Source organism: Sander lucioperca, chromosome 10 (assembly GCF_008315115.2).
Source record: "Sander lucioperca isolate FBNREF2018 chromosome 10, SLUC_FBN_1.2, whole genome shotgun sequence".
Taxonomy (NCBI): domain Eukaryota; kingdom Metazoa; phylum Chordata; class Actinopteri; order Perciformes; family Percidae; genus Sander; species Sander lucioperca.
Genome location: NC_050182.1, coordinates 35,352,278 through 35,379,332, shown reverse-complemented (window position 1 = coordinate 35,379,332; position 27,055 = coordinate 35,352,278). Strand labels below are relative to the sequence as shown.

The 27,055-nt window shown below is 40.0% G+C and overlaps 1 protein-coding gene across 2 annotated transcripts; it reads right to left on the bottom strand.

The window, feature by feature from the left end:
* Positions 1-1,583: 1,583 nt before the first annotated feature.
* Positions 1,584-25,708, bottom strand: LOC116035295 (calcium-binding protein P-like). 2 transcript variants are annotated; one of them, XM_036006332.1, is made up of 5 exons: positions 25,373-25,708; positions 23,457-23,514; positions 23,245-23,426; positions 2,186-2,334; positions 1,584-2,074 (listed from the first exon to the last, which is right to left on the bottom strand). In XM_036006332.1, the coding sequence occupies exons 1-5, from the start codon at positions 25,514-25,516 to the stop codon at positions 2,056-2,058; spliced, it is 552 nt and encodes a 183-aa protein (XP_035862225.1). In that variant the 5' UTR covers positions 25,517-25,708; the 3' UTR covers positions 1,584-2,055. The 2 variants fall into 2 exon arrangements, with proteins under 2 accessions (XP_035862225.1, XP_035862224.1); XM_036006331.1 differs by having other exon boundaries at positions 23,245-23,514; positions 25,373-25,705.
* Between the last annotated feature and the right edge of the window lie 1,347 nt (positions 25,709-27,055).

Sequence of the window (27,055 nt, the reverse complement as noted above, 5' to 3'; positions counted from 1 at the left end):
GCTGGAGAAAGAAGGAAAATCATGTCCATTTATAGTCTAAGCTAATTTGCAATGCTTGTCATGATGGTTAGGGTGATTGCAAAAACTTTAAGTACAAAGACAGCCAGTTAATGGGGAGCCAGTGTGTTACATAAACATGGCATCAGTTTGGAGCTTAGTGTGGTGACCATGGCTGCAGAAAAAAGAGAATAAAGAGGAAACTCGTGACTGATTAGGACAATAGTACATAGTAAAAGGAAGTTAATAAATAATGATGCCAGTATTTTTCTTCCAAAGTCTTGCAGGACATCCCATTGTTCCGAGAATAAACAATGAAGTCAAAAGGAGAAGTGAGGGTGGGGTTGGGAGAGCCAGAGATGGAGGCAAAACATTTACCGTAAGAGCCTCGGATCACTTTCAGTAACTCATAATGACTCCCAAATGTTTGACTGTGCCGATATTTCTTCACACCCGTTCTCTACCCCTAAGTCATAGTGCTACTGACATATTAAAGGCATGCCAGTTCTTTGTCAGACATATCTGCCACTATGCAGGAACTATTTACTCACACCAAATCCCCTGCAGCAGTTAAAATGTCCTCACTTTAAACAACATCAGGTTCTTGCAGACAGCCTCAGGCTGAAAGAAGAAATAAAAGAAGAAATCTCCTTCCACAACAGGGTTTCTGCAGACTTTACTAACATACATTTACGATATATTTTATATCACAGAATGCAATGTAATACCTGTTTTAGCAATCATACCCGCAAAAGTATGAAAGTATGAAGGAAAACCAGTAGGTAACATATGGCCTAGAATTATGTTATCATATCACGTTTATATACCTGAACCTCTACCTGAAACTGACACATGAACTTTTTTCACACATCTAACTTGAAAAACACTGGTTACAGAGGTAAACATACCCTTGAAAGAGTATGCTTTTGTTTTGTTTTTACCAATTAAATATGTAAACTGTATACAGAAGCACAATTAGTGCACATTTATTGTCTGGTGCACTGCTTTGAGACCAGCCTTTAGTAGAAATCATACATTTGACGGATGCAGATTAAGTTCCATAGTGCCACTCTCAGATTTGCAGGGACCTACAGTAAACCTGGGCTCTGGCACTTGTCAGATATAAATCATCTAAATAAACCAGACAGCAGAAGTGTTTTTTTCCTCTCTCGATATACTTTAACTTTATTAATAAAGAAAATGTGATATACAGTAAAATCTTCATTTTTTCAGCTTTGGTTAAGAAAGGAACATACAGACATTACGGTGCATAACATACAAACCCCAGGCCATACATAACACACTATGCTTTTAAACTAGAGCCTAAGCCACTGATGGAGCAACTGGCTGTGTCAGCCATATAGGCTCCACTGATTCTGCTGATTTTGTGTGAAGCTGTGCATTCCTGTTCAGCTGGAATTAAGAGGAGTACTTTGGTGCAATTCTAAAATTTCTGTAAATGACTGTAAATGACTTTGTAGTGTGCACTCTTACATCAGATACATCTTTTACCTGCTCGGCATGAGCTTAACAAAGCCAATTCTCTCCTTCTGTGTTTATTTAAGTATCCTTGGTTAGTTTTTTTAAAATGCTATTTTTTGTTGGCATACTCTTAAGAAAGTTAGAGGGCATATTTACAGCCAACAATTCCGATAAAAAGGGCAGCAATATTTCACCTATTGTAAACTCAGACAAATCTCTTTCAATTGCAAAACTACACAAAACTCAGCTCAATATGAAATGTGGCACTACTGTGTATTGATAATCATTTGCTATTAGAACACGAACATGTAAAACTCTTTGGATAACACCTGCATTCTATATATATATATATATGGTGAAGCAACACTGGCCAAAGTTGAAAAATATTTTAAATGTCAAAAACAGAAAATGTTGATTTTTGATGTGTGACAACATAGAAGAAAATCCCAAACACAAAATAATGTTGAAGCAATATGTTGCAGGTTACTCTTTAAAGTGTAGAGAGTAATGGATTACATGGCCTTCTACTGTTGATTAATATATCAGTAACTTTTCAAAAGTCTTTTTATATATATATCAACAGGTGACTGAAAGGGTTACAAATTTTCAACCAAAACTTTTCCAGATGACCAGTAATGTTCCTAGTCTGATTACCTGATGTAGAATGATAATAGGGACTAGGAATATGGGAAAGATGTTTTATTATTTAATCTGAGATGCCACCACCACTACGTAGACAATGGTGAGGATGAGCATAGCGATGCCGAGTCCCAGGCCCACATGGTTCAGTGTCCGGGCCATCCTGCTGTTCCGCTCTGCCCCCATCTGGTCCCCAATGTGGTTGGATTCACGGGCCTGAAGGTGAGAAAAATATTTAAAGGGGATAGGGGTTTCAACAGTTAAAAAAATTATATCAAACTAAGGTTTCTTTTTTAAAGCTACATTGTGTAAGAATTACTCCCATCTAGCATTGAAATCATATATCGCAATCAACTCTCTCGCACCACGCAGTATTGCAGCTACGGTAACCTTCACGCTTCAAAAAGCGAAGGTGTACAAAAGGCCGTCTATCAGCCGTGGTTGTTGGAGTTCATGCATGAGTTCATGTCGGAGAGTGGCGCGGACGCACGCTTTGCACCACGAGCGGGCACGCGCGCCACCCGACGGAAAGGAGAGCGAAAGAAAAGGAGACTGCAGCGGTCCAGAGGATAATTAACTAGTTGGGATTTGGTGTGTGCGTCCAAAGCAGCTCCAATGTTCACTCTTTTTTCTGATGACGCCAGTCTCTTGTTCTTTTCAATATCCGTTTTCTTTTTCTGGGCGAAGAAGAAGACTCCTGTTCCTGAAATTTGGATTTTGAATACGTGTGGTCCTCCATGTTTCCTTCTTCAAACTTGCCGGGGCCGGGAAGCCACGATACCCATTAGCAGCAGCTGTGAGTCGAAAATGAGAAAGGCGGAGCAGTATGTCCTGTATGTCCCTTACCGGCTAACGTATTTCAAGATGGCGCATCATTCTGGAGCGTCTACCCCAGTTCATGCAAGCGCAAATGTCAAATTCCAAGCCAATAGGAATACTTGGAATTGATGGTGGTGGTCAATATTCATAAAAAAGGACAAGTTTGTGAAGGGCAATACAGATTTTGATAATGAACAACTACAAACATTACACACTGGGGCTTTAAACATAAGGTAATGATCTCAATGACAACCAGACATGTGCATTAGAGTGCGGATCGGGCCGCATTTTTCTCTCCGAGCACGGCCCGCGTCCGACAGAGCAGTAACCAAACCCGGCCTGAGCCCAACAGGCATTAAGATATTTATGTCCGAGCCCGACCCGAGCCCGACACAGTTAAAATCTTGTTTTTTTCTCATACTAATGACACATACGTTTGTTTGTGTGGAAAGCCCGCTTTTATTAAGCAACTGTAGGAAGGCATTCAGAAATGTCAACAGATGAGCACATCAGCGCACACGGGGCAACAAGCGCACGTTAACACAGGCGCGCACCTACATAATAAGCTTTTGTAATTTAAAATGTTCAATGCCTTATCGCGCTGATGTGACCGAGCCTGACCCGAACCCGAACATCATTTCTAAATATCTGTCTGAACCCGTATCCATCCTCTAATGTGCATCTCATTATCAAAGTAACTGAGCTCAACAGCGGCCACTGTGGCCACCAGTGCCAATTAGGGCTGGGTGATAGGGAGAAAATCAGATATCACGATATTCTTGACCAAATACTAGGGGTGGGAATCACCAGAGGCCTCACGATACGATATCATCACGATACTTATGTCACGATACAATATTATTGCAATTTTAAACAGATTGCAATATTCTGTGATATATTGCAATTTATGACCTTTTTTTCAACTTCAATTTTTTCCCCAATTTCAAACAATGTCCCAAAAAGGAAACTTTGTCAACATCTGTTTTATCTAAAGATACATTTCTCTGTTTGTTCATCTCACTTCAATTTTATTGCTGCCAAATGGGATTGTCAAGTGGACAACTGACCAACACATATATAATAAAATATCGATACTTGGCGTCTGTGTATCGATACAGTATTGCCATGGAAAAATATCAAGATAATATGCTGTAGCGATTTTTCCCCCCACCCCTACCAAATACCTCAATATCGATATTGCGGCGATATTCTAGGGTTGACATTTGGTGCTTTAACAAAATATCTAAACATTTAGATTTTAGATAAATAATCATCAATAATGTGGACAAAATGTCTAAGTGGGGTAAAGGCAAATAATAGAACAGCTAGAACAGTCTGGTAAGTTCAGAAAAGTACATCACTTTACTGTAATGCAGTAAAAAAAAACACTTAAGTCATATCACGATATTACGATATCCAAAATCTAAGACGATATCTAGTCTCATATCACGATATCGATATAATATCGATATATTGCCCAGCCCTAGTGGCAATGAGAAGGACGTTTGCTAACATTAGCCAGCATGTGCTACAGGTTATACCAGACGGAGTAGGGCTGAAGCAATGAACCCTGTGAGTATGTTTTCCTTAAGAATTCAATACTTTTTATTTTAAAAGTCACACAGTAACTTTAAACTTACAACAACAGTCTGAGTTTCCGTTGTCTGGTACTGGACCAAATGACCGGTTGAAATAACTCCCTCTAAACAATTTGAATTGTGTTAAAATAGGCTGCAGTGATTTTCATATATTTCGTTCTAATAAAACAACGAACAACCATGTTTTATTCATTTTAAAAAAATGACCGTAGCGTATGAGATAAAGGAAAAAACTACATGTTGCGCTCTGATTGAATGCAGTAGACTACCATAGGTTTACAAACTACAAACAACGACAGGCGAGAAAGTCCAAGCCCAAGCCATGGCGAAACAGGGAAATATTGCGAATTACTTTATAAAATCAAGCAACAGCCGGTCTAACGTGAATTAAGCCAAGAAATTGCCAGAGAGGACGAGTCAACACCAGCTACAGCCCCTCTCATTAACGTTAATGACACAAATGCACATCCAGATGCCATATATGATGACAGCTCTCCGCAGGCTTGACCTCTCCTGGACCATCAACACTGCATCACTGGCGAAGAAAGCACAGCAGCGCCTCTATTTCCTCCGCAAACTCAAGCGAGCAAGAGCACCCTCACCCATCATGGGCACTTTCTACAGGGGCACCATTGAGAGCATTGTCACCAGCTGCATCACTGTGTGGAGTGGGAACTGCACTGACTACAACAGAAAAGCCCTGCAGCGCATAGTGAACACAGCTGGAAAGATCATTGGGTTCCCCCCTCCCCTCCCTGCAAGACATATACAACACCCGCCTCACCCGAAAAGCGGCCATGATTGTGAGCGACGACAGCCACCCCGCACACAGTCTTCTCAGCCTCCTGCTTTCTGGGAGGAGATATAGAAACCTCAGTGCCCGCTCCACCAGACTAGCAAACAGCTTTATCCACCAGGCTGTCAGGAAACTGAACTCTCTCCCCTTTCTACCTCATTTCTTCTTCACCGGATGGTGAGAAATGAACTTTCGATTACCCTGCATGTCTAGTATATGTGAAGAAATTGACAAATAAAGATGACTTGACTTGACTTGAGCAATGAAACTTGCTACACCGGGCAGAGAGCAGCGCGTAAATGGTGCGTATGCACCGTGGAGAACCGCTGTAAAACCGTAAAAACAGGACAGTCTTCTATTTATATTTTTTACGTGAGGTGTGTGTGGCCCTTTTACACAGAAATAGATCATAGAGTGTCTATATTTCTTATAAAATTAAACTACTGATATACTGGAAATGACTTAAAGTAACACGCCGACTTATTGGGACTTTAGCTTATTCACAGTAACCCCTCAGAGTTACAACAACGAGCAAATAACAAGGTCACATGAGACACAGCCGTCTTCTAACCGTATATAAACTGGGAACTATATTCTCAGAAAGGCAAAGCACTGCTACTTCTGCTACTTGGGCGGAGTGATTTGCTTGCAGCACTTGAAGCCCTGTGGTGAGGAGCAGAGAGTTTGCCTGGAGTTCACTCAGAGTTGGAGTAATAGTCAACAATTACTAGATAGTAAAAGCATAGTGACCTTGTTATTTGTACACCCTGTGACTATACAAATCACAACATGTAAATAGGAACATGTTGGCATTGTTTTGTCACTTATTCGGAGAAGTAGGCTAGTTGGAACCGGTTACCTCCAGGATCTGTGCTAGGCTTAGCTAGCGCTGGGGGTGTCAGACAGAGTTACAACACGCACGGAGATGAGAAGGGTATGTATGGACTTATCTAACTCTGGGGGTTACAGTGAATAATAATAAGTCGGCGTGTTCCTTTAATGACTGTCAGTGAGCGTAATCGCAGTTTAATTTTGAGAGATCCGTTTTTATTTCTTGTTTCCCTCATGTGCTCCGCTAACAGTCCAAATACGTATTGTGCTAGTGGTCACACAGTTAACACAGTCCCACAGTTTGGACACCCTTTTAGCTCTGTTTTTGGTTTCCACCAACTCCTGGGGGAATATCGGGCTCTGAATGCTCCACTATGTTCACCTGCTATGTGACAGCCACTTGAAGTAAAATTAGATGAATCGTACTGACAGTAAAAAAGGGGAGATGTGCAGGAAAACAAGCAATTTAGTGGGAATGCAAACACTCACTGCTTGCAGCAACTTTTCAAAGAATTATTGAGCTTTTCATAAACATTCATATGTTTGAAGACTTGACCCTGGACTAACAGCCATGTCTGTCAGTCAGTCGGTCAGAGTGCAGTCAATTTGAAGCACATACTGTACCTTTTCATACAATACAAACTAAGCAGGTAAACCCAGCTTTAATTCCTTATTTATAAAAGATTAAATACAAAGTCAAAACAAACTCTAACTCTCACTCCCACACCGCTATTGTGTATACAACTGAATGTGTGTGTGTTTGTAGGTGTCGTGAGAAGGCCCTGTCTGCTGTAGTAAAGCTGGTCATGATTACCAGCAGCTGTCTGGCTCGCTTTCAGCCTCTGCTCTGTGTTCTGCTGCAAAAACTGCAGCTCTGTCCACACGGGCATTCATGATTTATATACAGGATGATGTCCCAATCCAACACTTGGTTCTTTACAATTTAAAGGCAGCTCAAGTAACATTTGGTTTTTAAGTCATTTAGACAGGTAGATGTTTTATCTTTCGATCTGTATTTTTAATCTGTATTGAATTTTAAGCATGACATAATAAAGCTTTACTTCCTGATGTATAGGAAACATTTTTGCATCATCTCTAGGGAATTTGCTTATTCACTTTCGTGCTGTTAATGAGAAGATCAATACCACTCTCATGTCTGTCTGTTGAACATAAAGCTAAAGCAAAGAGATGATTAGCTTAGTTTAGCATAAAGAATTGAAGCAGTGGGAAACAGCTAGCTAAGCTCTGTTCAAGTTACTGTGCCCAGCCAAGTAATAGTGCACCACATAACCCCCTCTGTAAAACCCCAACTTTTACTCTACAGGTTTTGAACGTATTAAAAAACATAACGTACCAACAAATAGATATTACCTTTGCTGTTTCTTTGCTGAGGGCATGTTTAAGCCTTTATTACACAGGACAGCTGAAAGTGTCAAAGGGGAGAGAGAGGGGGAATGACATGTAGCAAAGGGCTGCAGGTTGGAATTGAACCTGCAGCCGCTGCGGAAAGGACTGAGCCTTTGTACATGGGGTGCACGTGGGGGTAGACATCTCAACCAATTTGTGCAAGCAACAGCAACTCTGTCCCAAAGCCTGAATCAGGGAAAGATGCTGTCTGGAGCTGTTCCCAATGGACGCTGCACTGTCACATCACTACAAGGTTTATTGTAGTGATAGTTTATTGGTTTATTCTTTCACTGTTGTGAAATGGCTGAACGGCAATACACAATGTACAGTATATCTCAGTATTTTTATGAAGTGGGCTTAATGTTGTAAGTCACATGTTGAGATGTCACAAGCACTTTTATTTAAACAGACTGTGATCAAATTAAATGCGAATACAGGATTTTCTTCCCTGTTCGAAAATACACAGGAGCAACACAAGCAAATTAAAAATTCTCTGAAATAGTCTGTATTAAAAAAAAAAAACAGGCTTATCTGAGAATGCTCCTTCAGTTGTTTTCAAGGTTTTAAGGTAAACTTTATTATCCCAAATAGGGAAATGTGTGTGGTCAAGGTGCAGATACACAAAACAATCATCATAAAAACAGATATAAACACACACATTTCCATAGTCGAAATTAAAAGCTCATTTCGCTTGATTTTTGATTTAAAAACGAAACACCTAATACACTGACACACTCTCAAAAAAATACTACGTCAGGATATATATATATATATATATATATAACATAATATAATATAATATAATATAATATAATATATACAGTATATTACACCATACAAATATTGCATAGTACTATTCCTCATGGCCCTGACCAAAATATCAACAGATCCTATCGTCCCATAGTCTAATTGCTGAAGGAACAAAAGACTTTCTAAACCTGGCTGTTCTTATTTCTTTTGCAGAATCTTTCCATTGCCCCGACAGCTTAGTTGAAACCGAGGGTGAGTGCAGTGAGGGCGAGTTGTGCAGAGGGTGAGTAGGGTTGTTGAGGATGTGCTCAGCCTTACTCAGAATGAGGTCTCACCCAATGACCTTACTGTACTCGCCATACTGATCATGCGCTGCAACCTATTCTGGTCTAGGTTGCACATGTTTCCAAACATGCAAATGAGGCCAAATCCAGACCCTGAGATTTGCCATTGCTAAGAAAATATCTCATCCAGGCTAATACTGATATCACTAACTGGTAAGCTTGTGATTTTTCCTGTTTTCTACAATAATAACTGACTGAGAACAATAACAGGTTTCCCTCCCCCTGCTTAAAGCTTAAAGGTGCACTATGAGTTCCTGCATGGTTTCAGTGTGATTTCATTTTTGTCTCAAATTGTAGGCATCTCTCCTTGATCCGCTAGCTGCCTGCCCCCTGAATACACTGTGAAAAAGCTCAGGAGACAACACAGGGGTCGTAAACGTCAAACAAACACTAGGGGCACAGGCTGTGCACCAAAATACAACAAACCACTCCAGCCAATCACCGACAAGATGGTTGAGGGAGGGGGTGGGGGTTAGTGACAGTTAGTCAGTTAGTCATGACAGTTACGGAAACATGGGGGGAGGGGCGAGCTTGCTCTATTTGTTTGGAATTTACTTGGAATGTCAACAGAAGTGACCATGCAGGAACTCATAGTGCACCTTAAAGTTATACTCCCTTTGCATGCCCTTTGCATGCAGAGAAAATGACAATTTGAGCTAAAATAGCCATGAGAAACGTACAGTATTTGTTTTAGGAATATATTCATGTAAAACTATAATTCATGCTCATGCTAAAATGGTAAGTGAAAGCATGGCAGATTACAGAATTATCAAGCCATTAGTTTCAAAATTTCAGAAGTGTCAAGTCAGTTAGATAAAGAATAACTCCTAATCATTTTTCGTTTTCTCTTTTATGAAAAAATAGAGACAGAGTTCGATGGGTTAACTTCCAAATAATTAATTCCAATTATTACCTAGAGCGGCTTGTACAACAAGTCAGCTCAGCATTCAAAAATAAAGAACCTGTCCACAGACAAGAATACAATTTGACCTATATTGAAAGTTCCGATAATTAATAAACAATGAATTAATATGTACATGGGTTAATGGTGTTTTTCTTCCAAGCAGTACCAAGAACAAGAAGAACACAAGACGTTTTCCCAGGAAATTTCTAGGGAAATTATTAGAAAAATGTAGTTTTAACAGAGTTCTTCAGGAAATAAAAGGGGAGAGACCTAAGGAGGATGTAATAAACTTGCACCAAATAAAAAAAGAATGCAGACTGAATCCTGTTAGAATAAAAAAAGAATTCTGAAATGCCATGTAAAAAGGTTTTATATCACAGGCTGTGCTATACAAATAAAATAAAAGCCCTTGCCTCAGGTGGATGTAAAAGCTTCTTTAGAATTATAGCTTGAAAGTATCTTCATATCTGTGAATTATATTGTACAGACTGGTGCCTAAATTGTTTTTGATGCTTTTTGCAGATTGGCATGGCCTGCGTGCAGTATTATCTGTGTGCTCTATCTCTGAGAGTGGGCCTGTGTGGTTGTCAGTGTCTGTCTGTGGTTTTCTGTTGTGAGAGCAGTTTGAGTCATAGTGAGGAAGGATGGAAATTACAGGGCAGGGGGGGCTGATAGTTGTGAGAAAATCACAAAGGGCAAAAGTCAATACGTAGAGCTGATGAAAGACAGGATGGAACTGATACCAAAAGCCTATCGGGCCTTTCTCACACACAGAGACAAAAAGAAAGTTATGATGGCGGAAGAGTCAAGCTTGTTAATGCAATATGGTAAAATCTCTGCCACACACTTATGCGTTGCTGCATTTTCCACTCTGTCTCTGTCTTTTCCCATTACATTGACCATTTTTACGACACCTCAACCAAAAATCCCCCACTCCCTACTTTCATTCCCACAGTTTGACCCCTGACTTAGCCCTAAGCCTTCACCTGATTGGCTGATGGCGAGGTCAACGGGGGAAATATATTCCACTGTGACACTGCTCTCTGTACCTGTGGTTGACATACGTGTATACCTGTTTTCATCCATACAGTTACATACACAGATGCAGGGACACAGGCTCTATGTTCTGCAGGTATTATTTAGGTAACCAGGGCTCAAGTGGCTTGTTGTTGCTTATGTAGCCTAAACAGACATAGCCTCAAGGCCGCAGCCTATTTCAGGGTTGCCAGCCTCCTCAAAGTAAGCTTTGTGTGATTTTCAACTTCAAAGGTCCACTGGGTAGGTCTTTAAAATCCCCCATCTGGAATTTTGTATAGTCTGGCTCACTGGGGTGAGACCCACACAAGAGAAAAAAAGACACTACAAGTTGTTATCAGCATGGGCGAAACACTGGATATATTTAAACAATCATCATGAAAGGCCAGACGTCACAGTGTTTTATAGCTTTAATTTGTGGATTACTCAGTCAGTTCACCTTAAAGCTGCAGCAATCAATATTTTTATCCCAACAGAGGATCAAATTACACAGAGAATTATCACCCAACTCTGCAGTTCCCTTTAGCTTTATGGGTTTCAGCATCTTTCAGCTCATTGTTTTGGTTTTCTGGCCTGTAACCTAGCTTTCAAATACCTTAATTCCAAGCACAGCAGGCAGCTGTTCTCAGCACAAAAAAAAAAAATCTGATAAACTATGAACCCAGCAGTGGCCGGGTTAGCTCAGTTGGTAGAGCAGGCGCACATACAGAGGTGTATTCTTCGACGCAGAAGGTCCAGGGTTCGAGTCCGACCTGGATGATTTCCTGCATGTCTTCCCCCTCTCTCTCCCCTTTCATATCTAGCTGTACTTTCCATTAAAGGCTGAAATGCCCAAAACAAATCTTAAAAAAAAAACTATGAACCCAGCATGTCACAAAGTCAAAGTGAGCGACTAGCTGGGGAACACAATGGAGCATTTAACTGCTAAAATATTTTTTTTTCTGAGCTAAATGGAGAAAGAATATTGGACTTAAATACATCAGGACACAAATATTAAGTCCAATATTAAGGGCACGTCTCCAAATGAGCTGACATTGCTCTGTATGTGTAATAGGCAACTGTTCACCATTAAATCTTTATAAGGTCTTATGTCAGTGTTGTGTTTACAGGAGTTTCTCTGCCCTCCAAAACTGACCAAATCAATCAATCAATTATTTAGACTTAATTAAAGTCGATGAATGCAGGTTTAATAAATAAGAATGTAAAATTAGCATTACGTCCAGTGGCTAACTTTAGAGATTTCCACACGTGTCAAAATAATTGTAAACTGTGCTCCTTTTGCTCATGCCTCACGCTTACATGCTCATCAATGATACTGATAATAGCAAGCCTGAAATTCACACTGTGAACAGTGTGAAAAGAGGGATTGTAGAATAATGTTCTTACTATATGCAGATAAATATAATAAGAATGTAAAATGTTTCCATAAGAGACCAAGTGTGTTTTGGTGTATGCTTATTTAGCTTAAGCCATAACTATAAGATAGTTAGGGTCACAGTGGCCTCGAGCAAAGTACATTGAGTAATAATAACAAGTGAAATAGGAGCACAATGTACCGCTTCGCGTGAGAGCAAATGAAGACGAGACACAGCACAGTGGCCTCGAACCTGGCGGGTGTTGTGTGAAGATAGCAGTCCCGGTGCGGAAGAAGACGAGGGGGGCCCAAGAAAGAAAGTATAAGAGATGAGGGGAGAGGTCGGAACGTCTATACGTGGACCGGCTCTGGCTTTTTGTCTGTTGCTAGGGAAACTGAGTCTCTGCGTGCTTTGTGATCCCACAGATCTGTGTATTGAAACTCCGATGCTTGACTGATTAAACGAATGTATTTGACTTTATCTTATCGTCTTATTTGGCTCTTGCTTAGGATCAATGTAATTCCAATTTAACGAATGCGCGGGGATATATAGCTCTTCTATTTGGAGTCAGACACATGGTCCCAAAAGGGGGGACACAGAGGAGGGAAATTCCCAACAATGGCAAGCTAGCTTGCTTACTAGGGGGGTAACTGTTTAGTTGTGCAGAGGGTGCAGAGAGAGAGAGAGGTCTATTACGGTCTTTATATTAAATACCACGGTGTAGGATATTAGTTTATTAACGTTAGTTTATTTTGCAATGTGTAGGTATGTAGAGATCTTTTAAAAGACATGTTATTGTTGGATAAATATGCCTACACAAGTAGTTATGTATAACTTGTTGTACGTTTGCCATCTTATGGACATAATGTGCAAAAATAGTTATTCCAATAGTTCGAACCTGTGTGCTTTTAGAAGGAACATTCAAGCGTAATTTTTGACCCGTTTTGACAGCTTTACGTGTATTGGATTGATCAGATGAGATGAAAAATGAACGGAGCCTTGGGTGTGCCTGTCACAGTCATTTGTTTGTTTTCCTCACTCTTGTTTCCAAGCTCCAATGGCGGCCCCAAAAACAGGCCGACGAAGGCCGACGGTGCGGGACACACCGCACAGACTAGGCCGACGGTTGGTCGCTTGGTGTGTCAGTGCCTTTAGGAACCCTGCAGATTGCTGTCTGAATGTTCATTCACTGTCAATGAGCTAAGCTGTGAGGAAAAGTTTTTAGAAACAAAGGACCATTTGACGACGCTGTCACAGAAGCGAGGAGTGGCTTGGAGCGAGACACACACAGAGCGCTGATGTCTGATCCTGACAAAAGCATCTCTTGTCCGGACACTCCAGTTGCTGCTGTGTTGAGAATTTCAACTCTCAAGTCTTATCCTGAGTCCAGCAAAAAGTTATTCTCATTTTCACCCAATTATAAAAGTCCTCCAAAGTGAGAACTACCAGACAATGGTCATTTCATTCTAGTTCTATTCTATTATATCCAAGTATTGTTTATCTCAGTTTCCAAACAGCTTTGTTTGAGAGGTCACTTTGCCTTCCTGTCCATCGGGGTTGAAATGCCTGAGAGATAATGTTAAGTGAGACAGATTCTAGCAGCCAGCCACTCCCCCTGTTATTTCCTATCTTGTTTCCGTCTCTGCCTTCTTTTCGGTTTAGCTTTTCAGCTATAAACTTTGATACACACCCAAACAAAAACATCACTGTCCCTCTTTATCTCTGTCTTCTCTGCTCTCAATCTCAAAATCTGGGCCACTTTCTTTCAGTTCTTCTTCCTTATTATTTTGCCTGTATCTTTCTTCTGCATCTCTCTAGGCTCTATCTCCTCCCAGTTCATCCAGCTCTCTGATTATGTAGCCACATCAGAGAATAATGGGGACACAATGAGATACCCACTAACTAAGGCACGGTTCCCCCCCCCCCTCCCACTTTTCAAGGGAAATCCAGGGGCTATGTAGACGGCAGTGTGCTGTTTTCGTGGTAAATAAAATGGCCTGTATATTACCGACAGGGCTTCCAGGTCAGGTGAGCAGTGCTGGGCAACGATCCTGCTGTTGGTACTCCATTCATTATGCACAAAAACGTACAGTCCTCCTCCTCTGGTCTTGCCGGAGTTCTTGTCTCGATCCTGCCGGTAGCTAGCTCGGCCTGCTAGCTGCCGACAACAATCCACGGAGCGCCCGGTCTGGCTATGTCCTCCGGGATGTTATGAGCCGCCTGGAAGGCTCTCGTAACGGCTGTGTTGTATCGTAGTCCTATATTGATTAGTTCAGTGTGGCTGTACTTGTATAAATATACACCGACAGGAGAGCTAGTAGCTGCTGCACAATCGCGCGCCACCATCTTTGTTGACATTTGTTATGGGTTTGGTGTATTTTGTCTTGTTTTGGTAATCTGTTTTTTCTGTTTTGCCCTGTTTCCTGTTTTATTTTGACAGTCTTGTTTTCTGTCTTGTCTTGTTTTACTTCCTGTGTTTTCCCGCCCTTGTATTGCCCTAATGTGTTTCACCTGTCTTGTGTTTCCTCGTTACCCTGTGTATTTAGTCTTTGTCTTTCCCCCTGTCCGGTGTCAGATCATTGTGTGTGTTTTTCTCCTGTTTGTATTCCTGAGTGTTAGTTTTCCCTGTGAGTCTTAGTGTTCCTGTTATTCTATTTTTTGACTTGGACTTTATTTTGGATTCCTTCTACCTGCCTTTTCCAGGACTCCTTTGGTTTTGTATGTTTTTTCTATTAAATCATCAAACGATCCTCTGCTTCCAACTTTGCATTTTGGGTCCGCCATTCACCAACCCTTCCTAACAACATTAGTGAATGTGTAGCGTTCCAATGCGTGTTTTGAAGTGTTTTTTGACTGTCTGAAGTAATTTAAATACTCGATAATGTCAATTTGCACATCGTTAACACAACAATGACGATATTATCGTAGACGATGTATATCGCCCACCCCTAGTTATTATTACACAACACTTTTTCTGACCTTTTTGAATCTTGCCCCTGACAAATAACCCATATTACAAAAAAAGACTAAAACTAACACTAAAACTAATAAAAACTAAACTAAAAATAAGCATTTTCAAAAAATAAAAACTAAACTAAACTAGCAAACCCGCTTTAAAAACAAATTAAAACTAAACTGAATTTGGAAACAAAAAGTCAAAACGAAATAAAAATAAAAACTAATGAAAAATGCAAAACTATCATAACCATGGTACTGCCAGACTGATTAGATCCTCATGACCATGTGACGGCCACAATTCATGATGTTCCAAGCAGAGGATCAGCAGAAGATCCAAGCATTTCAGAAAAGGCAGTGTTTGTGAGTAGAACCGCGTACTACGGCTCCACCATTTCCATGAGCAATAACACTCCCCAGAAAACATTTTTGTTAGGGCAATAGAAGACAGCCATTAGCCATTTTCAGCTTAACAACAAGGACCCAACAACCAACAGTTTCAGAGTGCCATGTTGCTGTTTCTGAAGGGAAATATTTTAAACATTCAGGATGCAGCTGTTTGGTGTTTATGCTCTTGCGGTGTTGCCTCACATGTCTTGACTTGAGTAAAAGTTGGCTCATTTAGATCAGAGAATGTACGTGGGTGTCTGTTTGCCAGATGCATTACTGAGACAGAAGGAGGGGCAGAAAGAAAAAGACAGAGACATACAGAAGAGGCCAGAAAAGCAACTGAGACTGAAGTCAACAGTAGTCCAAGTCTGATTTAGAGGAAACACTACAGGAATATAAAGTGAAGTCATTCACCAGGCCTTACTCAGGGTCAACAAATGATTTTCAACTGTTCAACAAATTGGACTTCATTCTACTGTTGATGACAGTGTTAACCCTGCAGAGTTGAATACCGTTGAGCTCCTCGTATTTCCCAGGAATAAAGTATACTCCCTTTTCCCACTAATAAATACCGGTGGGAACTCAGGATTATTAACATGCATGTGTTTGTGTCTTTGTGCACCTGTGTGAAACAAAGACGCCAAACATCACTAATGCTACCACACACAACTGTAGTTAAAGACTGAAGCCCCACCTTGAAATGCTGTTATTACAGATACATTTGCGGATCATCTTTCTTCAAATGGCAGCTTGAAGTTCAGCTGTGTGGCCAAATATTTTTTTAGAATAAGTTAAGTGGATGAAGCATAGTGCAAAATCTGTAATAGAACGTCATATCTAAAGGTAATGAACTAGGGCTGAAGCTTTGCCTCGAAGCTTCGTTAAATCAATGTAATTAAGGTTGTACGGCTCACTGTGTTTCTGCACGGAGGATAATTACTAGCGCACACAACAGGTTGACTCTTCTGTGGACACAAGAACGTTTATATACTGTCTATGCACGAGACTGACGGGCCAGATTACAAATGAACGAAGACGAAAATAGCGAGGGTCTAAGAGAAGAGACAGGCAAGAGAAAACGACAGAAAGTTTGGGATCATTTTAAGCTGCAAACATGCTACTACATCATCTCTGTAGAAAACATCCAGTCTACTCATCCATTCCACGGAGCGAACCAGACACAAGGTAGCTAACTAACGTCTGCTGCTCTCGTCCACCGCGCTGTTTTACACAACTAGCCTACAGCATGCTACTCTTCTAATAGCCATGTTTTACCAACAAGCTAAAACGAGAGCGGTCGGTTTGTAGTTTGTTTATTAGTTTGCTACTAATCTTTGGAAACTTAGCTGCTGCCGGAGACAAACCGGCTCCTCCCTCCAGCATGGCCACTTAATATGCACGTGAATGACGTCACCATGTCGGTAATGTCTGCATTCTTTATTCTTTCTCCTCACTCAGTATTAGCCTTCAAATGTGTCCCCCAGAACAGTGTAGTTGAATAGCCCTGCTGTAAGCTTTGTACAGTCACATTTACCTGGGCTTAGTGAACAGCTCTTTTGCATACCCCATGTCCGGGTCCCTAACCCTAAGAAGGGGAAGGGGGTGAAAAATATTAACATTTGGGCCACCAAAAATGTACTTGGAATTTGGCAATAAAAAATGTTGCTTTTTCCTTGACTTTTGTATATATACAAAAGACAGGTTTCCTTTTTTTAGTACACAGCAATAATAAATATTTACTATTGCTGTTTACTAAGTATTTCTTATCCAATTACTCGATTAATCGATGGAATAATCGGTAGAATACTCGATTACTAAAATAATCGATAGCTACAACCCTATAATGAATTACGCCTTACACCTGCCTCAACACACCAAAATGGCTGAATGTGAGATTTTCCTTCTACCCTTTACAGTGATAACCTCAGGTCAGCACTGTAAAGTAGGGCTGGGTATGGTTGTAAACTAGGCCACATGCTTAATTCAGAGAAAAAAACTATTTATAAAAAAACTTAGAAACTACAGAAATCATATTCATTCATATTCACAATTCACTTCTATGGATCCTGTAAATTAATGTCATGCAATTTAATTTGGTTTGTTATCCTATGGTTAAATAATAATCTGTTAATAACAAACAAACTAGAGATGGTCTGATACCATTTTTTGCTTCCCGATACCGATTCCGATACCTGAAATTGCATATCGGCCGATACCGAGTACTGATCCGATACCAGTGTGTCATATATTTTATTATGTTTTAACAGCTGTATACTACTATCCCTGTATGGATGTGATATGATATATAACAACTGTATACTACTATCCCTGTATGGATGTGATATGATTTCTATCTTTGTTGTCGGTCTGGCTCAGGTTAATCTCTTTGTGAAACAGAGCACATAAATGAACTACTTTAACATAACTTTTCTTTAGGGCTTTATTACGTGGTATCGGATCGGTGCATAAACTCCGGTACTTCCCGATACCAATACCAGCGTTTTAGGCAGTATCGGAGCCGATACCGAACATCTCTAATTCAAACTAAGGCATATGGTCAAACTTAAAGGTGCCATAGATAGGATTGCAAAGATCCAGGACTAAAAAATGTGAACATCAACAACTTCTCAGTCCCTCCTCCCTCCTTCTACTCGAACATAGGGTCAGTTTCAGCAAATATGACAGAAAGTTAGTTTTATAAGTCTTACCTACTGCACCTTTATATATATATATATATATATATATACATATATATATATATATATATACATATATATATATATATATATACATATATATATATATACATATATATATACATATATATATATATATATACATATATATATACACATATATATATATATATATATATATATATACATATATATATATATATACACATATATATATATATATAATATATATAGAGTATATATATATATATATATACCGCTTTCCAAACACGTGCGTTTGCCGTGAAAGGATACAGGCAACGCGATTTTCTGTTCACAACAGCGCATGTTAAAATCTGGTGCCAATACCGGACGAAATAGCAACGCGGATTACGGTGGCACTTAAATGTCTGCGTTGCTCTGATGCTCCAAAACAGACGTTAGAGGAAACAGAAACATCGCTGCATGTCACGCTAGTAAACACTAATAACACGTTACACAGCAGCTAACGTTAGCCTACCATTAGCTACAGTAGTAATGGGATTAGACACAGCTAAAATGCTGACAGCTAAACGGTGTAGTGTGACTGTATTTCACTGTAGAGGATTCCAACAGCGGGACGTACAACAGTCTGCTGCTAAATGTTGCGTTTACTGATAAAATGGTAAACCTTGTGACGACTTATGACCGACTGCTATCTGTTGTGGAATTTTCCTTACGTTACTCTGTCCTCTGTGACTGTCTACATCTAAACTAAGCTGCGCGGTGCAGGGAACAACTCTGATTGGCTCATGGAGGCACATGATCAGAGAGGGGTTTACGGAGCTTTGGGAAAAAAAACTTTGATACAGAACGTTCTATGAACGGAATGAAGCATTTTAAATATTGCTCGATCACTTGAATTTGATCGTGGGAAGCCAAAATCGTGATTAAAATTTGATTAATTGTGCAGCCCTAATATATATATATGCACCAATTACAATTTGCTAGGCCGATTCCGATTTCTGATTTTTCATTGAGTTTGACCTGCCGATACCAATTTTAGCCGATTCCGATTTCATTTTTTCTAACCACTTTACAGCACACACAAATATTTATTTTCTATCCTTTCTTTAATAGAAAATTTAACATTTTCCATAGAACATAGAAACATTTTTGAACAGATAATCGATCGCTATAAAATAGAACTATATAAATTACTCCTGGTGTGGGAAATTCACACATTCACAAATCTAAAGTGCAATGTTATGGAAGAACCATTTCCTTCTTTTCACATCCAATATCCAACTAAAAAAGTGTGATATATTTAGCAAACTAAACTTCTGTATGTATGAAAACAGGGGAAACAGGTAATGGCAATAAAATAATATATAAATAACAAATACAAATAAAATAAATATAGCCTTGCAGTATAAAGATATTTCTCAAAACACACACACAGGCCAGTTTGAACGTCAACAGTAACGTTACCTGAAAACAGCGTGTAGTTCCTTTTTTAGCAAGTTTGCTTTATTTGTCATTGTGCATAAATATGAACAATATACCGTTGCTGTCAACGGGCTTGTCTGCTAACGTTAGCTACCGACGGTTACCTCGGAACAATCCAGCAAATAGACGGTAACCTGAAACAGATGATTTAACGTCACCGCTCATTTTACACACAGTTTAGCAACAAAACTAAACGCTGAGGGAAGATAACTACGTTTTTAATGTTGGTTTTGAGCGGTATGCACTAGTGATAGACTGATTTTATCGGCCGGCCGATATATCGGGCCAATATTTGCATTTTTATGTGTATCGGCATTGTTCGCCGATGGTTTTTTCCCGGCATTATTTACAGACAGGCCTCCACAGGCAGCTTTGTGTTGCTGGAGACGCTGCAGTTCATGTGCAGACCATGCACTGCCCCTCCCCCACTAGCCGAGTCCTGCAGCTGTCCATTTCCTGTATTATACAGTATCTGTTCATTACTGTAACAGCCTTGAAAGCAGGGGCCAAACAAGGTTACGCGCTGAGTGACTGCTCCATACTACAGTCACAGTATTCTGTTTCCAAAGTTGCAAACAGGCACCAGTCATATGACCTACTGACCATGAATTGACTTTAATGGACTTTGCTCTGCACACATTAAGCAGAGATTGTTCATTTGAGCAGGAGAGGAGTCTGTCTAATGTAGGAACAACAGAGAGTGTTGTTACTGCACAGAGGACAGAGACATAAGCCCCTTTCTGAACAGACTGTTGAAGGTGGAAATGTTGCCCATTATTCTGCCTCACCATTCTATATAAAATACGGACAGTGAATGGAGTGACAAAGTGGTCGCAGCGGAGCTAGTAACGGAGCCAAATCGATGTCTGTGTAAAAGGGACAGACGGTGTTATGACAACTTATGCCGTCTTATCGAAAAATGCTACCTAATGTGTTTTTGTGTGTATCTGTCAGTGTTATGACATCTTTATTTACAGTATGTTTTTGATCACAGACAGGGGTAAGTGTACTGTGCTAGCGTATTTTGATATCCAATATCCCCTATCAAATAATGCTCCTACGCATGTGCAGGACCGCTAAGTAGCATATTTTGATAAAGAGCACATATCGACAGAACACCGACAACAGCGGTACTACACGCACGCACACACACACACACACACACACACACACACACCAGACGCCGACACTGTTGTGTTACACTTCACGCCTCTTTTGCTTTTGGATTGCCAGCATGTTATCTAAAATCACACACTGCGGCAGCATTCTGCCAGCATTGTTTGGTACAGTGTAAAAAAAGCAATGTCGACATAATGGTGGATCTTCTTTATGGCAGTATTTGTGGAATCTGTGTAAAAAATAGGCTATAGAAACAACCGAGATGTGGGACTCTATTTTGTGTGTTGCTTTTAAACGTCAAGGTAAATACTGGATGCTAAATGTGGACTTTTTCTAAAAATAGAGTTTAACAACTGTTGCTATAGAAGGTATGCCACGGTAAGTGCTCGCACACACACCAAGCGGCAACCTCCGTTGCTGAAAAATTAAGCAAATGTGCTAAAAACTGCAGTTCCTCGAAACTGCCACTTGAGGCTGGCTCCAAAAGGGAGTTGATCCCCACAGAGCCCCATGTTAAAATGCCAAACTTTACAGCAGAATTAAACATGTTTACAGTCTGGTACAATCTCTATGGCTAGGGTTTATAACTCACCCGTTTAAATTATATTAATGTTTAAAGTTATGCATTATTAAGTGCGTTCTGCTTTGAGTGACAGGTGGGATGTCAGAATAGGAGTATAGACTGTAGGCTCCATTAGCCCGGCTCAGCTCCATCCACGCTTTTTGCCTATTTTTGGATTAGCCGACGTCAGGCACTGCCAAGATGGCAGAAACCTCTTCAGAAACCTATGGGTGACGTCACGGAGACTACGTCCATGTTTACAGTCTAGTGTGTTCCATTTACCTCCGAATTTGGAAGCCAGAGCTGGGAATTACGTCACACCTGAGTTGACTGCGTTCCATTTAACAAGTCAGATTGTTTCACTGTGGGGTAGCTCTAGCCAGGTTAGCCATTGTTGGCAATACCAGTTGATAACAACACATTAGGCTGTTTTTTGTGCATACAAACAGCGTAACAACATGTCCACAGATAGAAATTGGACAGGACTGTGTGTATGACTGATTTAGATAATGCTAATAAAGTGCATGTATATACAGCTTTTACTGCTGTTGATGCATAGAGCAGCCATTTTGGATTTTGAGCTCGGGGTGCTGTGATGTGCTGTCCGACTTCAGGGGGCGTGTTTTCGACTGTGACCTCGGAATTTCTGACCTCCGAGTACAAATGGGTCGCACTATTAGGCACACACACACACACACACACACACACACACACACACACGCACACAGAGTAAACACACTATAGTACACTGAATTGGCGGCCTAGCAAAAAACAAGCAACATTAAAGTACTTAGTAAGAGGTATGTTTTTTTGCAGTGTACGATATATCTGCATACTTTTGAGTTCTCATTAATATTCAAATATTCATTATCCTACACACTGACATTTCATATCACCTTTAGAGCTTCAAAAAAGTCCACTTTCCATGCACAAGTAAGACTCTCAGTGAATGTACTTAAATGTTTAAGGGCCAAATAAATGTTATGTTATTTTTGGCTACGAAATGTGTAGGGAGTCACAAGAGTTATTCCCCTGTGAGGATTAAACACTGACCACATGGAAACAATCAAGCAACTTTTCCTCCCAAAGACGCGTGTGCTCTCCTTACATGTACCACTTGAACAAGAAAAAAGTCATTAACTTTTTGGGTTAACTCAATCGACAAAAATACATGACTACCTTAGTATAAACTAATGAATCAATCCTAAAGTGGGGTAATGTTTAACTTTTTACTTACCTTCTCAAGTATTAAAACAACAATCCAGGTTATACTGATAGACAGCTCATATTTTGCTTGACTCTGGATTGGAGTTTCACAATACATAGCAGCCATTTTTTGAATTACATAATCAATTCCCCCCACTGTAATAAGGATGAAACTTAAGGCCAGGCCCAGGTACCTCCCATCTATTACAACATTCAAGTCCACAACACATCTTCTCCATTTTATTGTTGTCGACATCCTCCATGTTCTCTCTGTTCTCTTTCTCACAGACCTCCACCTCAGTAACTCCCATTCACTTCCCCAAACTTGGCTCTCTTGCGTGCACACACACACACGTTAATTGTCCCACAACACGCCAACAAACAAATGAGTCAAATTTTCCCATTCATCTGGTCTGCAGCTATAATACTGTTGCAGAGAAGGTAGCAAGCTCATCAGATAGCTATTCTTACGCTGATTAGAGGGTTTTTCTAATCAATCCACTGTCATTACCATGAGAACCAAGGCATGTTAATCACTACAACTGCAGTATCAGTGCTACTGGGATTACAGTATGATATACCTTTCCAACTTTGCAGTAATGATTAAGACTTTTTGGTTAGTGCTTTTTTTTGTTCTTCTAAATGCTATTTATGTTATTCTTAAAATAATTTCACGATACTTTGAGTTAACATTTAAAAACAATACAGAAATGTGTGATGCGAGCTGTTTTTCTTATGAGCCACCAGCCACTGAATTGGACCTGAGAGAACTTTTTCTTCCACAACTATATTTTCAGAATGAGATTACTTGGATTTTAGCTGGGGGGACATTTTGCTCTGTGTATCCATGCACCAGCCATAAAGAATAAAAACACATGAGAATCAAACTCACTGAGATGGAGTAGATGAGGGCAGCAATTCCAAGGGGTAAGCAGCAGCACAGCATGGTGAAGATGGAGTAGCACAAGTAGTCGTTAACTGGGTTAAGCAGCGGGCCTCGAGTCACGTACACTGTGGGCTGGACAGTGACGGTGGCCTGCTGTCCTGGGTACTGCTGTCCTGGGTACTGCTGTCCTGGGTACTGCTGTCCTGGGTACTGCTGACCTTGGTAAGGTTGTTGTCCATATCCTGCACCCCCATACTGTGGTGGAGGTGCAAAGCCCTGCAGGCCACAAAAATTAAATACAATTCAGGGTTCAACAATAAGTAGTCTCGCATTACCAGACCTTCCTCCACAGCGCAACAAATGAGGGTCTGGCTAGTCCACACAGCACTCCTGGATAGGAGAAAAACCTGCTCTGGTTTATTGGCATTTCTTTAAATCAATCACAACCGTCTTGGGTGGCGCTAAGCGGCGGCCAGAGCCACGGTGCTGCTGCAAAATAGCCTCGGGAAGGAATTTGTTTTGGAGGAACGTGTACGTTCCAAAGTGGTTTCAGTTAACAGAAAACTCAGATTGGACAGATAGTCTAGCTAGATGTCTGGATTTACCCTGCAGAGATCTGAGGAGCAGTTAACCATAGTCCTCATAAATCCACCCGAGTTTAAAATGCCAACACAAAGAAAGCGGAAAGTAACGCACATCTGGCCGAAAAGAAGGACATCGGGCGGAATTTCCGGCAGCACCGGAGCAATCCCGGAAGTGGAAGGTCGTGGATATAGACTAAACAATAAGGGTTGCCTGATGGCCCGGGGCAAGTAAAACGCCACGTCGGGCAAGTGAATATAACAACCCACTTGCCCGTTAGGGCATCATTGTATCATAAATGACGTTACCGTTCTCCTGCCCCCGTCGGAGAATGCTTGTTGAATGATTTGATTGGAATGTGCAGTTGGCCAATCAAGAATTGAGTTGGTGCCTGATGCTTTCAACGTTTTTTTTCTACATTTATTTACGCTTTTGATGCTTTCAACGTTTTGGACTTTTTTTCTTGACATTTGACGGGTTTTTGATGCTTTTTTCAGCGTTCTTTTTTAATGTTTTTTTTTTTTTTTGACATTCATTTGGATTTCTTTTTTAGGTTTTGAGTGCTTTTTGACAATTTATTTTCTACGTTTTTTATTTTTATTTATTTATTTATTTTTTTGACGCTTTTGACATTTTTTCAGAAAAAAAACAAACAATTTGTATAGGGGCCAATAAAAAATTTTTTTTTTTATAAACCTTAACGTTGAACCCTGCAATTCAAACTCTTTTCAAGTACAAAACAAGTTTTGGAAGGGAAGTGAAGTACAGTAAATTGGGAGGCTTCACATGAAACTAAAATTCAACCACAAGCCCTGATAAGGATGTAGCCTACTCTGAATTTGAATTATGCTTTGTGATTGAATCGAAGTGAAACTTCTTAAACACTAGGCCTACTATGAACTTGTTGAACTTGTCTTGAACTGGTTTTGCTGCTTTTAATAAACACAGTGGTGGCCTTGTTCGGCTTACCATCATCATTACTACATTCAGGCCATTAGGTCACAGTTACAAAAAATCCTCCTGATTTCTGTACAATCAGTGAGAAAAAAATATGACACTCCATGTTAATTCAATATGGATAATTAGAAAATCCACATAAACACAAACTGTGATAATATCTTGCTGAGTTTTATTTTATTATCTTGATACCATTCCAAGACTAACATGTTAGCGTGTACTTCTGTAAATATAACAATATACTACATAGGAAAGAATAGCAAAATAGAGTTCTTAGTATGTACTTAACTTAGGACTGTTATGGCAATAATTAACGTTACACTGATGAATAAATGAGCGGACTGCGGTTTAAATTGCTTTGCGAAATCCTTTTTTTATCATACAATAGTACAGTAACGTTAACGTTAAGTTACTGCAAATTAAGAAAACTCTTCTCTCGAAGAAATTAGCATTAAAATATATTAGAGATTATCTTATTAGCATATTTACCGTTAGCAGTGTAATGGAAAAACAACAAAAAGCTGTGTAGCACCTGCCATTAAATTATTAATGATTATTATTACTTATTATTTTATTTTGGGCTATTTAACGTTACCTGCTGCTGTGGTGGGTATGCCAGGCCGGGCTGTGGGTTCCCCGGGTACGTGTTGTCCTGGTAGGGCGGAGGTGGCGCATGGCCCATGGAAGCCTTCTCATCAGACCATCCCGCTGGGGGAGCACTCGACTTACTGGGGTCCATTATTGTAACAGCTTGTCTCTGTGCTTTCAGAATAAACAAATCTCTCTTTTGTAACCGCCGGACTGAAGTATTTTTTGAAGTATTTATCGGTAAATGTCCACTGCTGCCGAGCTTTCTTTTTTACACCCCTGCTGCTACAAGGTGAATTATCCAAGTAAGGGAACTTTGATTATATTTTCTGATTAGTGTCAAGTCACGCAGAATGAATAAGGAAATCCCGGTAATGACTTTCAAACTAAAAGCACCGTCGAACATGAACTGAGTTTTCTGAATGACCCAATAGGCGTAGGTGAATATTGTAGGCTACTAAAGCTACAGTATGTCGTAAAATGAGATGAACTGAGATGAGATAACTCTTGATGAACTCTGGTGCGTGATTTAGCATGGTAAAATAAATAGAATATAAAAACAATCTATTAAATAGATTATGAGTGTAGGGGATATATATTCATCATGGATTTTGCCTAAACGTAATTGCCACTATTACTACAGTTGTATTTCTTATTAATTTCTTTATTTCTTTTTGTATTTCTTAAAAGAGATGACTAAATAGGCTATACAAAATAACCTGGAAGTACATTTATTTAGCTTCATAGGAAAAAAGTCAGGAAGTGGCCACAAACACTAAAAGCTGATGAAGAAGATGGGAAATTGGTTTAGTCACTTGGCTTCTATAGGGATCTAGACAACGTCAGCAGATGGCTTGCATTGCTGTCTTTGTCCATTCCACTATTTTTAACATGTATATGTGCACTATTTGAAGAAAACTTTCGATACAGGGACATGCATTGTGTCATTAAAATGTGTTCATGAGTGTAAGAACATAGGTCAGCGAAGCCAGCGTCCAGAGGGGAGCCACTAAAATGTAAGGGAACAGAGCATGGATGGGTCCTGTAGGATTCTGCCTGCTGTTCTTACAGTCTGCTGTTCACAGAGGGTAAAAAGAGGTTGAATATGGAGTCTGATAATCCTGGAGCAGACTTTGACAACACTTTGCACTCGGTTTCTGTTCTGGAGGCTGATTGAGTGGAATCAGGATATAAAAGAGAAGGTTATGATGCTCTCTATGAAGGAGTAGCCTAGTAAAAGGTTCTGAGGATGTAGGAAACAAAAGCTCTTCTTTATCCTCAGCCTCCTTCACCAATCACTATAATAACTAAACACACACCTCCAATTATAAAACTACTTGTGAAACATTTAAAGTTGCTTCATTTTTATTTTTATATTATTATAAAATATAAAAATATTTTTATTTTATTATTTCATACCGAAATATTTTAGGCTTTTATTTTTTAATGCGAATTCGTTTGATTTCCGGTCCAATTCTGTCTACCCATGGCTGGCTTGATGCTGCCGTCTCCCTCATTACAGTCAGCCAATAAATACAGAGGGAGGGGCCAAGGAAGGCGAAGTTGGGCTCTCACATTAATCAAAGATTCTCTATAACTAAACTGTTTCTGCAAAACAGAATAGAAAATAGACAACACTGACAGAAAAGGTACAGGTGTAAATGGTAATAATTACACCTGGACTGTTCAT

Bases quoted from the DNA above. Each gene is read 5' to 3' on its own strand.
- LOC116035295 (XM_036006331.1), bottom strand. From the start codon at position 25,516: ATGGACCCCAGTAAGTCGAGTGCTCCCCCAGCGGGATGGTCTGATGAG. The intron at 23,515-25,372 runs GTAACGTTAAAT...TGTGGCCTGCAG, and splicing joins CATACCCACCACAGCAGCAG to GGCTTTGCACCTCCACCACA. The intron at 2,335-23,244 runs GTGAGTTTGATT...TCTCACCTTCAG, and splicing joins CCCTCATCTACTCCATCTCA to GCCCGTGAATCCAACCACAT.